Below are 15,870 nucleotides of genomic sequence, written 5' to 3'. Positions count from 1 at the left end.
TTCATTCTTAAAATTATACTTTATGGTAATTTGAAAATATGCTATTTCCTATAATAGATTATCCTCTAAAAGTTTTACACAGTATCTAAAAAATTGAAATTTAGAAATAATAACTTAAAAGCTACATACACATTAAACTACATTACATATTATCTTGACTAGAAGCATTTTAATCACGAAGCCAGCACATGTTGCTGCGAATCTGGTTAAAATCTGGTAGATGCTCGATGGGACCTGAGGTTAGGGTGAGAAAAAAAGGGTTAAGTTACAACTGGATTAAATGTATTGTCAGCTTTTTTGCATAGGTGGAAAGGAGCTAGACTTACCAACAGCAGCAACAGCTGGGCTTTTATCATAAATATACTTCATACACACTTCTCGAATTGTCTCAGCGTTTACAGCCTAAAAATAGACAAGATAGTAGCATTCCAGAGCTTGCTTTTGTAATGATGGATTATGTTATGGAGCCATGTCATTTTTGGTGGTGTTGGGGACTTAACTCAGAGCCTTGGACATGCTAGATATGTCTGTGCTCTACTCCTTGAGCTAGCTCCTCCACCTGGAACATTTCAGAGTTAGAGCAGGCAGAATGCCCTTTGGAAGGATCTTTTTCTTTGGGAGGGGCAGCCTCATAAATCTCAGACATTAAGTTCTACTGCCCTTTACTGCCATTCCCCAACCCAACGGGATCTTTCAATTATCTGTGGTAAGGTCACCAAAGTGCTGTTTGAGAGGCCTAGGAGCCCCACCCAGTAATTCTCAGCCAGCTGGGCTAGTTGTTCAAAGCAAAGACTCAAGCATACGATGCTGCTTGGGCCCTGTGCTGCTGGAGATCGTCCACATCCATAAGTGCTTGGGATTTTCCAAGGGTTCTTGAGACCTGGCAATACTTGAGGAATCATGTGGTGTGGAGGGCCTAATCGGGGTCAGCTCCATGTGCCTTAACCCCTGTAACAAACTCTAGCCCCGAAACAAGGATCTTTTTAAACAGGACACAACAAAGGCTGCAAGAGCTCAAAAGACTAGTGTGTTTTCAATACAGGAGGACTGGGTTCAGTCCCAGATACCACAGGGTTCCCCCAAAAGACCCATAATACTTAAGAACTTACATCAATTCTTGCTTCAAGCTCAGGGATGGGAATTCTTCTATTATAGCATAGCATCTGCCTGCCAATATCTTCACATATTGGAGTAGAACCTGTTTAAAGGAAAGGGAAAACTTCAGTATCAAATTATAAGCCACCTTACAGTGACCCTCAAACAACATAGGTTTGAAATGAACCATCTACACACAAAAAAAATTTTCTACCTACGTGCCATGTCCATGAATCTAACTGTCAACTGGCTAAATCCTCAGGTGCAGCATCCAATAAATAAGAGCTAAATACTCTTAAAATAGGGCACAGACCTACACTTACAACCACATTTGCACAAGAAATTTGTATGCGACCCCACCTATCCCTATACAAGTATATAAAATAAGTACACCAATCATTTACTTATGTTTTTAAAGTCACATAAGACTATACTGGAGCCTGACCCACAGTTCTAAAACCCAGACTTAAAAGGACAAAGTTCAGTGAATCTTGGAATGGGGAAAGGGATCCTAAAACCAATCAACCTCACCCCACAGACAACTCTAAGTTTGGGGAGAGTGATAAAGATACATATACATAGATATATAGATATGTAATTATTTCCCACTGCACAAGGTTGATCACCAAGTAACTCCTATGCTGTTCAAAAGTCAACTGTGCATGAAACAGAACTTCATTCTTACCATCTAGTTGCAATAGCATGTTTGTTTTCAGCAGATTTCTGGCCCGAGCAACTTCACTTTCAGTGACACTTGTACAGAGTCGCATCCTGAAAGCCATTTGGAAGAATCAAAAGGTCAATATGAACTGTTATGTATTTTGTGAGCTAAAAAAAAGGCAAGCTACAGAGTATCAAGCCCGCACGGCAGAGCCTGGCAAGCTACCCGTGCATATTGGATATGCCAAAAACAGTAACAATAAGTCTCTCAATGAGAGACGTTACTGGTGCCCACTCGAACAAATCGATAAGTAACGGGATGACAGTGACAGTGAATAATCTAAAACAGTGTTTCTTAACTAGGGCTATATTTACCCCTATACGTCCCCCAGGATATTCCAAGGGAGCCACAGGTGAAAATCACATGAAAGGAAGGGGGTAGGGGGTTGGAAGGGTGACACAGCCTGAGACTAAGGATCATCTGATAGGAAAGGGAACCACAATGGAAAATGGTTGAGGGCACCATTTCTGAGTGATACAAAGAAAGACAGGATGGGCAGAAAATGGTACAGCAGTTAGGGTGCATGCATCTTCCTATCTTCCTAGGATCGATTCCCAGCACCTGGGGACAGGTGAGGGGTACTCCTAGCACTGCAAACCCAAACAGCATTACATCATACTCTGACCCAGTTGGCCAAGAATCACCTGTGGGTTCCCTCATACCTCTTTAGCTTGGGAACCCACCCCAAAATAACAAAATATACCACAAGATGCCTTGCACGCAACCAACCTGGGTTCAATTCCTCCAGCCCTCTCAAAGAGCCCAGCAAACTACTGAGAGTATCCCACAAGCACGGCAGAGCCTGGCAATACCCGTGGTGTACTTGATATGCCAAAACCAGTAACAAGTCTCACAATGACATTACTGGTGCCCGCTCAAGCAAATCAAACAACAGGACGACAGTGCTACAGTGCTATTGTTACTGACCAGTTTTGAGAAATTAACAATATAAGGAAACACATATAAAAAATAAGTCATGTTCTGAGAGCTGCTATAATCATTTTGAGACTTCACAATGGCTTATTAGATTAATTTCTCAAAAGAACACCTAAGTCTAGTTTAAAACACAAAAAAAAAAACCAAAATAACACCATTTCCCAATCAGCCTTTTTGCATTAAGAAACAAATAATACTTCTTTTAGAGATTTTTTTCTCCAATTCCAGTTGGTGTTTTAACTGGAATTAAAATCTGCCAGTTAAAGAGGAAAAAATTTCTATCTGTTTCATACATGGTTTAGAAGAAACACATTTGTGACCTTTGGGATCACAGCAATCCTCACCACTGCTTAGTTTAGATCTCTATATAACAAATGTTACCAAAGCATAAAAAGAAACTTGTCTCAGTATGAATTCCAAGCAACAGATGTCATTTTCTCACCACTCTTTCTGAACAAGATGTAGCATGTCTGCAACAGTGGCTGGTTCACAGACCATATAAATTCCCCACAGTCCTGTGTCTGTGTACGAAGTATTGAAAGACTGGAAGCTATGACAGAGGTTGCCATGACAGGTGAGCTGAGCCAGTTTGCTAGATAAATTCTGTAAAGAAAAATACTGTGTAAGCCAACTGAAGGTATATGTATACTAATTACCCCAAAGTAAAAAGATACAGCAAATAGTGAATGCCCTGAGAGAAGGCTGAGTTTGTTGGTTTTGCCAAATAACAATAAAGTTAAAGTTCAATGAGATAAGCCGGAGCAATAATACAGCAAGTAGGGTGTTTGCCTTGCATGTGGCTGACCTGGTTTTGATCCCCAGCACCGCAAACACTGAGTGATCCCTGAGCACAGAGTCAGGAGTAAGCCCTGAGCCTTACTGCCGGATGTGACCCCAAAACCAAAATGCAAAAAACAAAAGAAAAAAAAAACCTCTCACCCAATACATTCCCAGAAAAAATTCATATGTAAAAACAGTGAATTCACAATTAACATCATATCTGCACCTACTTTTATCTTTTTTGGGGGAAAGGGGCTCATCAGTTCTGGGGGCAACCAGGACTACACCTGGCAGTGCTCACAAGGCTGTGTGCAGCAGGCGCTCAATGCATAGCCTTGTGCATGCCATACTCCAGCCCTCTGCGTGCTCCCTCTGAACCCTCCACAAGGAAAGTTGATTCAGACAGGGATCCTGGCCTCAGCAGTGCTGGGAGTGGAAAACAGAAGCAGTGTCTCTTCTGGCCGGGGAGGCTGGAGAGTTTATTGCTCAGGATTGCCAGGTCCATACTCAGTTCCGCCAGAGCCCAAACTCCTAAGCATATGCTTTACCACATCAGCAATCTCCCTGGCCCTGAATCCACTTCTAAATAATATACTGCTACATTTTACTGAAATCTCAGAGTGTAAATGAGTATCTTGGATACAAATTAATATATAATACATTTGTATTCTGAAATAATTTACAAAAATGTCAAAGATATTACAAAAATCTCTGTATGTCTAAATTCTCTAACAACTGCCATGTTTGCTTTATCATTGTTTGGTGTGCATTTCTGAAAAACAAATTAACCTTGACATAATTATTGAAGTTATCAGGATATTGACATAGTACTATTCATTTTTTTCTTTTTCAAATTCTGAAAATCCTCACATTAGTAAAGAAAAAATTCTGGCTTAGGATGCAATCCAGGATTTTAAAAGAGAAAATTTATAGTACAAATATCCAATACATTTAAAAATCCCTTACCATTCCTCCTCCGAAAGAACGATCCCAGTTGCCAATCAGTGTATTTGCAACCATGAGACAAATTGTATCTGGATGTGCCCAACCAACAGCTTCAACGGCAACTGCAATATGTGCCAAAGGCATCTTGTCATCCCGCAATCGAATCTAGATAATATAAAGAAAACAAAACTCGGGTTAAGATTACCACTATATGACGTGTTTTGTTTTGTCTTATATATATAAATAAATATACACATATCTATATATATAGATATATATATGTGACTTGTTTTTAACAAGACTTTTACTAGTTGCATTAATCCAAAGTTAAAATGTTCAGTTACTCTTGATTTTTAAATTACAGGTGTACTTACACTATACAGTCTAAGCTTAAAGAATTTTTAAGACTCAGGGAAAGAAGATACGAAACGATCTCCAATTAAAATACTACAAACACTGGAGCCAGACAGTTACCTGTTCAAAAACGTTTTACCTTTTTCACTTGTAGAAACCAACCCTGTTTGTCACCCTGGTTTTTTTTTTTAAATCAATTTAAAATATTAACAGAACAAGATCTTTATTTCACTGACAATAATAGTTACAGTTCAAGTAAATGCCAACATCAAACCTCTTTTTAGCAAAATAAGCCTCAAAGAGGTTTAAAGCTATAAGTATTTGATTATCTGCAAGCTCTCTAAAAGCTATCCTAGAAATGCACCGTGGGCAGAATTTAGCCAAGAGTAAATTAAATGTGAAAGGGAATAAGACTGCAGGGCTGGAGCTACAGTACAGCAGGGAGTTTGCCTTGCATGCGGCTGACCTGGGCTCAATCCCCAGCATCCCATATGGTCCTCCGAGCACTGCCAGGAGTAATTCCTGAGTAACACCAGAACATTACTGGGTGTGACCAAAAAAACAAAACAAAACAAAAGGCAGATCTTCTACCAGGTAACATAAGATGGACATAGTTCAATATTATACTGCCCTTATATTTAGCTCCCTTAGAAAAGAAAATAAGTGGTCAACTAATTTAGAATGAGACTGTAAGCTAACAAGTATATCCTCTTCCTTTCCTGTTTCACTCTGAACCTTTGATTATCAGGTTTTGTACAAATATCCTATACACACCCTCAGAAATAAAACATGGATCCAAAGGGCTGGAGAGTAGCTCAGCAGGCTTGCCCTACCTCACTTCCCGTGAATTTGCAGGGAGGCAGAGCAGGTATTTCTCCATCGTGTGAAGACAAAGAGTCGCCAAAATGAAACTTTGCTAACTCAAGCAGTTCATCATGTGAAACTCCTAAATTGAAGGAAAATATTTTCAATGTAACACGTAGTACTATCTAAAGGAGACAACAGCCAACCACTTTTGTGTACCATAAGCACAAGGCAGTATAAAACTGATGAAAGTTAGAGATGACCTATGTGCACACACTAGACTGCATTAAGAGTAAGATGACTCTCCGCTGCTGCACGAGCACGATCCTGGAGGTCAACTGAACTACTTTGGACACGAGAGCTCGCAAAAATGCCTCCAGACTGCGAATTGAGCCACTGCCCCATGCGGCGCCAGTGGGCAGGGGTTTCTCTCTCCAGGCTTTTCCATTTTATGAGCACCACAAAAGGGAAGTAAGAGCTTGTAGTGATGCAATTTCTGGCAGAATTTTCCCTGGACTTTTACACAGAAATCCAAAACCGCGTGGCCACTACAGCCTAATATCTCTTAATTCTCAGCAATGTGAAATGGTTCCTTTTTATCAGGTCTGACTTTAGGGTAAACTCCAAACAATAATAGTGAGTTTTTTGTTGAAATATTGAAGGTAATCAAAGTAGCAGCCATTTCTCCAGACTGTGAACTAAGCTATAGTCCCACGCCTGCCGAGGAGAGGAAATACCCTTCTTTATCGGTTCTTTTCCCTTTTCGGGGAGAAACGCGGCGTGGCGTCCACCATATCATGAGGTCTATTAAGCAGGCACGAACTTGGTGGTGCAGGAAGGGGAAAAAAAAAATTATGTACTTGGAACTGCTTGGGCAGTCTCGGGCTGGGTCCGATACCAGCACACGCTCTGCTTCCCGCGCCACGAAGCAGGCACGAACTTGGTGGCGCGGGAAGGAGGGGGGGAAAAAAGAGTTATGCACTTGGAACAGCAGGACTTCATTCTCAGCAATGGAAAACTAATTATCAAATGTTTCCTTGGTAGTAGGGCTGTCTTTTTTTGGGGGGGAAACTCCAACAATAATGAGTTTTGTGTTTAAATATGAAATGTAATCAAGGTAAAGAGAAAATGAAGTGAAATTTATCAGTTACGCAGGTGGGGAGGAGGTGGGGGGCGGGGGGTGGGAGGTATATTGGGGTTTTTGGTGGTGGAATATGGGCACTGGTGAAGGAATGGGTGTTTGAGTATTGTATAATTGAGACATAAGCCTGAGAACTTCGTAACTTTCCATATGGTGATTCAATAAAAAAAGGGGGAAAAAAGAGTAAGATGAGGCCAGAGCAAAGGCTTATTCTGATAATATTTTAAATTGATTTTATAAAAAATTACAGGGGCATTTGTCTTGCATATGGCCGACCCAGGTTTGATCCTTGCATCCCATATAGCCCCCAACCATCATCAGGAGTAACCCGTTAGCACTGCTGGGTGTGCAACCCCTCCCCTCCCAATAAAAAGGGTAACACTGCACCTTGTGAGATAGTGGCACACACAAAAAAATGTGTGTATGTATATAGATAGTAATTGACAGTTTTCATCAACAAACTACTCACAGATAAGGACACTTAGTACTTTAAAATACAGCTTTCTGGCAGCTAGGGACAACCCAGCTCCATGTATGATCCCAAGCCCTTCCAGGAGCAGTCCCTGAGCACTGCCAGGTGTGGCCCCAAAACAAAACACCACTTTCTGGGCCCAGGGCTATGGCTCAAGATGCTGGAGTGCATGCCGTGTATTTAGGGGTTTGAGTTCTGCCCTTGAGTGTACACACTGACAGACACACTGATGAGTGTAATCCTGCTGTCCCCACAGCTAACACGGCGGGAGTGGCCAGGGCTCCCTGAGCACTGCTTGGGAGGACTCTCTACAAACCAAAGCCCACTTCCTATGCATCATGTTAAATAGGCTTATTAAAAAGTTCCAAAATGAAAAGTAGCAAGAAAAAAGTTCATTTTTAGTACACTGTTGTCTAAAGCAGAAAGAAAACATAAGCACTGTCTCATTTAAAGAAAGCTGGATTCATTCTCAGCTCTGCTGTCAGAACTCAGGGACAAAGTAATCTGTATTTCTGAATAGAACTATCCCTATTCAAACATTACCTGCCCTCCAAAACTTATGAATTACTAAGGATGCTATACCTCTTATTATGCAAACACAGGATCCAAACAGATTTAAAGCAGTGAAAGACTCAAGTAAAAACTCACAAATTTAGGCATGTGTACATTTAAAAAATATTGTCAAAGGGGCCAGAGTGATAATACATTGGGTAAGGCACTTATCTTGCACACTGCCAATCTGGGTTCATTCAATTCTCAGTACCACATATGGTCCCTGAGCCTGTCAAAAGTGATCCCTGAGTACAGAGCCAGGAGTAAGCCCTGAGCACAGCCATATGTGGCCCAAAAATACAAACCTAACTCTGGCCTATTTTACTGAAGTTAAAGTCCTTTGTTTATAAAGGACATCATCATTTAGATGCCAACTTAAAAAAAAAAGGCTAATCTAGGGCAAGGCATTAATTAAGACATACCCAACTTAAATAATGGCAAAATTAATTCAGGAACTACATGATAAAATCTTTTGTGTTCCCATGGCATCCAACAATGGCAGAGACATCAGGCCCCGTGGCTGATAAGGCCCATCTAACTCACAGTGTTCTCACTTCAGATGCTGGATCAGCACCAGCTGCTTCAGAGCAATGTTAAGAGTTTGAGAGCACTGTATGCTACCCACAAAGGTAACAAGAAAGCCCAAATGAAAGATATGTTTAATGCACTCAAACCTGGGCTGGAAGACAATACTGGGGCTAAAGCACTTGCTTTCCATGTGATCAACTTGGGTTTGATCCCCAGAACCATCATACTGTCCTCCCTCCATACCTCCAGCACTGTCAGGAGTGATTCCTGACCACAGCATCATAGGCATCCCCTCAGGACTGCTGGGTGTATGACTCAAACACTACATCCCACGCCAGAAAGCATATAATCCTTGTTTTTATTTTCTTCATCACTCACATGTCATTGTTCCAGATGTCTATCAACGACAACTGAACTTTTAGTTTACTGTTATTTGTAAATTAAAATAAATTAATTGACACAAAAGAACACTTTACAAAATTCCCTAAAAATTAAAACCAGCAAAACAAACTGTTCGTCTAAAATCAGACTGCCCGGAGTCCAGCAGAAACCTACAGGAACTTTTTTTTAAATTCACCGGCTTCAATCATACATGCCCCCAAAGAAGGCTTGTCCAGTTGCCACCCCTATGTGCAGATTCCCATGAAACTTTCTATAACCTTATGTACTTCTGTTCTCATAACTCACTGACCAACCAAATCAGCAAATCAACAAAATAATAAACAACAATAACATATCCATGCTATGCCCAGTAAGGGCTGGCATTCTTAAGAAATTATTTAAAATCTCAAAAGATTCCCCAACTGCAGAACACTATCTTCCAAGTGTGACTTGTCTCCCAGTTCACGCATGTGTCCTTCTCTTGCAAGAACATGTGACTATGTGTGTACAGTTATAAACTGGAGAGTCCTTAAGTTTTTCTATTTAAAAGAAAAAAATCTACAAAAGAGAAGACAGAAGGAACAGTGTGGTTCCAGTGCTCCATGTTACCCTCACAACTTGCACTGTAAATAAAACTTGTAGGGTAGCTCCCAACAGGATCAAACTGATAAACCCATCTTCCCGATGAACATGTAGAAATTTTAATGGACTAACCTCCAGCAGCAGCAAGTACTATTCTTGGTCCCTTATAATGTGTGGTGATATAATCCACTAAATCCTTACGATTTATAGATCTATAGAGCAAGAAAAGCAGCAATGAAAGGAAATTAACAGCACAGATCTTGTATACAACTAAAATTAACAATCATAACTCTTGTATATAACTTGAATATAATGGAAACAAATAGGATCTTAAAAGTATCTAAAAGTTAAATCCATTTAGATGTGAGATACATACAACTATCAAAGAGCCTGAACTATTTTTTTAGAAAATAGAGGGCCAAAGTGATTGTCCAGCAGGTAGGACTCCTGCCTTGCATGCGGGTGACCTGGGTTCAATGCCCAGTATCCGATATGGTCCCCAGAGTCTGCCAGGAGTGATCCCTGAGCATAGAGTCAGGAGTAAGCCCTGAGCACAGCTGGGTATGAGCAAAACAACAACAAAAAAGCAGAAGAAAAGAGATTTGATAACATCACTTATTCCAGAAGTAACTATGAATGCAGACACCTGGGAATTAGGGAGAATTAAAGTATAACAACAATTTCATACGATTATCAAGGGATAGCAATTACCTTCAGAAACAGACTTTTTGAACGTCTGTCGATGTCAATTTTTACATCTCAAATTTCTTCCCTCCTCCCACCAAAAATCTGAGAATTAGACTTACTTGATATTTTCAGTTGGCCCCAAAATTGTTCGGCCAAGTGCAGTATCTTGATAAGCTGTGGCATGCAGATAATCAAAAACAACTTCTTGTAAATTGGTTTCAACTTCCTGCATCTCCCTAAGGATTACTCCACGTTCACGTTCAATCTCTGCCTCTCCCAAAGTGCTGTTCTGTATTATGTCAGCAAGAATTTCCACAGCTAATTGAAAATAAAACATAAGAAACAGTAAAAATATTACTTTCATTATTAAAATGGATTTAACTAGCATGATAGTGACCACCACTTAATACTGACTAAATAATCAAGCTTTGAAGAAATACAATATCCTATATATTCAATACATCTAAAGGGACAATATTAAAATTAACAACATAGGGCTGGAGTGATAGCACAGCGGGTAGGGCGTTTGCCTTGCACGCGGCCGACCCGGGTTCAAATCCCAGCATCCCATATGGTCCCCTGAGCACGGCCAGGGGTAATTCCTGAGTGCAAAGCCAGGAGTAACCCCTGTGCATCGCCAGGTGTGACCCAAAAAGCAAAAAAAAAAAAAAAAAAAAAAAAAAATTTAAAAAAATAAATAAATAAATAAAATTAACAACATAGAAAGCAAGGGGCCAGACAGGTAAGAGCTCAAAGAGCTGCAGCTGCACACAGAAGCTGAACCCCACCATCTCTCTATCTGGTGGCCCCTATATTAATGGAAAAAAAAGAACCAAACAAACCCCTATGTAGAGCACATGCTTCACATGTGAGGCTCTGGGCTTGATCCCCATAACCCTCCTTGCCTACACCAAATGAACTTCTGTACAACAGATGGGCTTGGGGGGAAATGTCCTCAGTTTGCCATAAGTCAACACAATACTTGTGATGACTCTCTGCACGTAAGTCTTTATATGTTCTGTACGAAAACTGTAAAGAAAATCCGTGTTCCGGTTGGGTGGCAGAGCTCTAGGACTGGCTTTCCTCATTGTTAAGGGTCTAAAATGGGCTAGTCGTTGGCTAGTGTCATGTGCAAGGACTTTCATCATGCCTTCAAATGAAGTATCGAAATGGTATGGATGGCAGAACATGAATATCATATGACAAGAAAAGAACAAGAAGAATTAATGCAGTGATATCTTAAAGAACGGACCGGAGCGATAGCACAGCAGGCAGCGGGTAGGGCATTTGCTTTGCACACGGCCAAGCCGGGTTCAATTCCTCCATCCGTCTCAGAGCCCGGCAAGCTGCCGAGAGTATCCCGCCTGCGCGGCAGAGTCTGGCAAGCTACCCATGGCGTATTCGATATGCCAAAAACAGTAACAACAAGTCTCACAATGGAGACATTATTGGTGCCTGCTCGAGCAAATCGATGAACAATGGGACGACAGTGCTACAGTGCTAATCTTAAAGAAAAAGAAGTATAGGATAATGGAAGATGACCGTGTAAAGAATGGCCCTAACTTCATGTATGAGGCACCACTGGGAGCTGAAAAAGAAAATAGAAGAGAAAGAGCCAAACAGTAATGAAAGCCTCACAGGTGCTCAAGGGCGACCAGGGCCCTTGAACTCGGGGCTGGGCTCTACCACCTGACTCATATCCTGGGCTCCTTGGACCAAAAGCTTTTGTATCAAAGACTGAAAACAAGGAAAAAGGCTTCACTACACAGATATGGGTCTAGAAGAAGTACTTTCAAATCAAGTGTATCGGTCTGGTTTGCGTTAAGTCTTGCAGCCTGTAAATACCTGATATAAATTGCTAGATTTGAAGAAATAAAAATTGATGCTCCCTCACTTGCATTTCCCCCTGTCAAGCTTCTGTTTTGTTTTGTTTTTTAAATCTCTTTAACAACAAACATAATAAAAACAGTATTAGAGTCTTTCTGAACCATCAGGAAAATCACTTATCTATAGTAGAAATAATAATACCTCTTGGCAAATCCTTAGAGAATGCTTTGGCATAATACACAGTCTGCTCCCTGGAGGTATAGGCATTGAGATGAGCACCCATATTTTCGATCTCAAGTTCTAGATCTAACTGGGATCTCTTTTTGGTGCCCTGAAATAAAAGGGAAGGAAAAATGATATTGTCCTTTATCTCTTACCTGTTTTAAACACTAAAGACAATAAACAGGAGGACAGAAGCCTATGTCAGCTCTACACAAGGGGCTAAATTTGGTTTCTAAAGTACATCAGGTTTCAGAAATAGGGGTTAGAGAAATAGTATAGTGTATAAGAAACTGGGTCTTACATGTGGCTGACCTAGGTTCGATCCCTAGTACCCTGCATGGTCCAACAGGACGCACCATAAGTGATCCCTGAATGCAGACCCAGGAGTAAACCCTGAGCACTGCTCACGCCCCCCAAAAAGCAAAATAGAAAGAAACATTCATATAACTCTAACATCACAAGAAAAATATTCTGTTTGAATTCCCAAGCAATTGTCAGTAATTCATGTAATTATATTACATAAAAATAGAACATTTTGCATAATAATTAAAAAAAACTTGCTAGGAGCCAGGAGATAAAACCAGCAGTTAGGGTATATGCCTGGCATGCATTCGGTCTGGGTTCAATTCCCAGCATCATATGGTTCCATATGCCCAGGAGCATCCCTGGAGGCCCCAGGACTGCTAGAGTCAGCAGGTATCATCCCTTGCACAACACTGCACCCTAGGTTCTTGCACTGAACTTCCCGTCCAGTTGGCCAAGAATTGCAAATTGCCAGACCTCCTGAGTACCACTTGAATACACTATGTACCGCCACAAATAAACATGCTAGAAACTGAAGTACTTCTCCTTGCCTTAGAATAAAAATGTTTGCTCACTATCTCTTAAAGAAAATGTATTTTTATAAAGTCTTACAACTTGCCTTGAAAGCCATATGCTCCAGAAAATGAGCTGTTCCATTATTCTTGGCATTTTCATATCTACTTCCAGCATCAATCCAGAGTCCAACCTAAACACAATCAAGGAATGATAATGCATCATCTCTTTTCTTTGGGTGAATGGGACAGAAAGGAAAAGGTCATCTCCCTTTTTCTGACACTTTCTCATCTCAATACTGTGACCTACTATTCCTATGAACTGTAAGATTTGAAAATGGTGGTCATCAGGTACCATTGCTAGGTGCTACAAACATAAAAACATAAGTCTGCCAGGGTCACTGAGGCACAAATTCTTTGTCTTTGTTATTTGCTTTTTTTGGGGGGGTCACACCCGGCAGTGTTCAGAGGATCATTCAGTGCCGGGAATCAAGTCTTGAGCTCCTGTATGCAAAACATGTGCTCCAGCCCTTTCGTTGATCTGCTGGCCTGAAGAACAAATTCTTGTCTTTGCAGCATCATAATGTACAGTAGCCTTAATGTCAATGATTGAGGCGCACCCTGGGATGACAACACACCACCAAAGTGCCAATAAAGGATCAGATTCTTAATTTGACTTACAACAGTCAAGTTTATACTTTATACTTAACCCCTGTAGTATAAAGAACATCAGAGGCAGCCAGAAAACCAAGGTTCGAACCCTAGTTCTATTATGTATGCGTAAGACATAACATAGCAAAGCCACATAACTTCACTGACCCTGCTCCTCATCTGTGAAATGGGTGTGATGGTATATACCCCAGAGGACTGTTTTAAAGATCAGGTATGAGCCCTTCTAGAGACAGTAGCCCTGCAGCTGCACTTTTCATTACCTACTGTGCTAATAAGGCTAGAACCAGAGACAGCCACCAAATGGGCACACCTCCACAGGACAGGGAAGAACAGCTCAAGAGGGCCTGGTCTGAAAAACGAAGTCATAAAATTTGTTTATAAATGGACGGACATGTAGAGTATCATGCTGAGTGAAATGAGTCAGAGGAGAAGAAGGACAGACATAGAACGATTGCACTCATTTGTGTCATTTGTGGAAAGTTTAAAAAAAACAGATGATAAGAGAGTAATACTCAAGGACGGTAGAAACAAGAGGAAGGAGGATTAGTCTGTAGTTTGGAAGCCTGCCACAAGTGCTGAGGAGAAGGAGAAGGCAATTGGAATAGAGAAGGGACCATTATGACAAAGACAGTTGGAAATGATGTCTCTGGATAAGAACTGTGTTGAAAAGTAGATAAAGAAACAAACACAACCTTTCAGTATCTGTATTGCAGACCATAGTGCCCAGTAGGGGGGAGGGAGGGAGGGAAGGAAGAAGGGAGGAAGGGAGGGAGGGAAAAAGGGGGAGGGAGGGAGGGAGGGAGGGAGAGAGACAGAGAGAGAGAGAGAGAGAGAGAGAAGGAAAGTGCCTACCATAGAGCCATAGAGGCAGGATGGGGGGAGGGGGGCTTGGCGGGAGGGAAACTGGAATCACTGATGGTGGGAAACGGACACTGGTATCGGGAGGGGTGTTGGATCATTGCATGGCTGACACCCGATCATGAACATCTTTGTAACTGTATATCACGTGGTGACTCAAAAAAAATTAAAATTAAATTTTTTTAAAAGACGGTATGGTCTGTCGAGCTCAGCAAAAGCATCAGGCAACTAAAGGGCTCGGCTGGAGACTCTCTCCTGGGGGCCGGGTGGGGGGGGGCGTGGGTGGGCATCACTTACCGTGCAGGTGGAGAGCCCGGAGTCTTCGGAGGCCACCCGGAGTCCGTTGTCCAGACACGTCACCCGCGTTTCGGGCACGTTCAGCAGCACCTGAGTGGCGGCCTGGGTGCTCCTCCACCTCCTCCACTGCGGGGGGCCGGGTGGGAGAAAGGGAGCCAGACTCGTGGGGATCCAAAGCCGGTTTCTTCTCCAGGGCCCAGGCCCGCCCCCTCGGGCGCGGGTCCGGAAGGCCGGTCGGGAAGGCCAGCCCCTGCGGCGCCAGCCCGGGGGTCGCCCTCCCCACCCCCCACGGCCCCCGCCGCGGCCCCGACCTCGACCTCGGGGCCCTCGCGGGAACGCGCGGGGCGGAAAGGGACCCCTCCGGGGAGGGAAAGCGCCCGCCGCACGTCCGGCAAACTCCATGCCCCCGCGCCAAGCCGCCTCCGGGGAGGGGGTGACCAGGTCACACTGCAAGGCCCCAGGCCGGGTCGGGCCGAGGAGGCCGGAAGTGCCTGCGCGGTGCCGGCACCGCGGGGTAACCCGGCCCACCCCCGCCCCCCGGCCGCGCCCACACCTAAGGAAACCAGGCTCACCTGCCGGGCTGCGCCTCCGAGAAGATGCCGCTCGGTGACAGCCCAGAGCCGCCGTCGCCCGGCCGGCAGAGCCACGGCTCTGGCCAGCGCCGCAGCCGCCATGTCCGCTCGCGACCCAGGAAGGATCTGCTTCCGGGGCCGTGACCTCAGGTCCTAGAAGAGGAGAGTGGGCGCCACCTGGTGGCCATGGCGGGAATGACAGTCCTGGAAGGGGTGCTGGCGAGGCTAAGGGGGGTGGGGCTGCACGTTGAGCTTGTGGTTGAGCTACAGGCACCAAATGAAGAGTTAGGAATGAACGCATCTGTGAACACCCTGGATCGTCACTTTCTTTAACAATCTCCTACGGTGTTTGGAAAGTCACAGATGCGAAGGCATTAGCCATCATCACCCATCGGTGACCGAAATTAATTGGAAAATGTGGAAGGACGAGAGAGAGAGAGAGAGAGAGAGAGAGAGAGAGAGAGAGAGAGAGAGAGAGAGAGAGAGAGAGAGAGAGAGAGAGAGAGAGAGAGAGAGAGAGAGAGCGAGCGAGCGAGCGAGCGAGCAGGGGTTTGCAGTGTACGGTGTGCTTGCTTTGCACGCTGCCCACTCTGTTCAACTCCCATACCCGAGATGATGATCCCTGGGCT

At 43.2% G+C, this 15,870-nt stretch overlaps 1 protein-coding gene across 1 annotated transcript; it reads right to left on the bottom strand.

Moving 5' to 3' along the window:
• Nucleotides 1-8: 8 nt before the first annotated feature.
• On the bottom strand, nt 9-15,380 carry PMPCB (peptidase, mitochondrial processing subunit beta). Its single transcript, XM_055139887.1, has 13 exons — nt 15,242-15,380; nt 14,670-14,795; nt 12,950-13,036; nt 12,007-12,136; nt 10,098-10,296; nt 9,424-9,503; nt 5,665-5,777; nt 4,499-4,642; nt 3,195-3,355; nt 1,781-1,866; nt 1,110-1,198; nt 327-402; nt 9-234 (listed from the first exon to the last, which is right to left on the bottom strand). Exons 1-13 carry the CDS (start codon nt 15,341-15,343, stop codon nt 170-172), a joined length of 1,458 nt encoding a protein of 485 aa, XP_054995862.1. The 5' UTR covers nt 15,344-15,380; the 3' UTR covers nt 9-169.
• Nucleotides 15,381-15,870: the final 490 nt, after the last annotated feature.

This window comes from Sorex araneus, chromosome 1, assembly GCF_027595985.1.
Source record: "Sorex araneus isolate mSorAra2 chromosome 1, mSorAra2.pri, whole genome shotgun sequence".
NCBI classification, from domain to species: Eukaryota; Metazoa; Chordata; class Mammalia; order Eulipotyphla; family Soricidae; genus Sorex; species Sorex araneus.
Note: the sequence above shows the minus strand (reverse complement) of the source record. Positions and strands in the feature narration are given on the sequence as shown.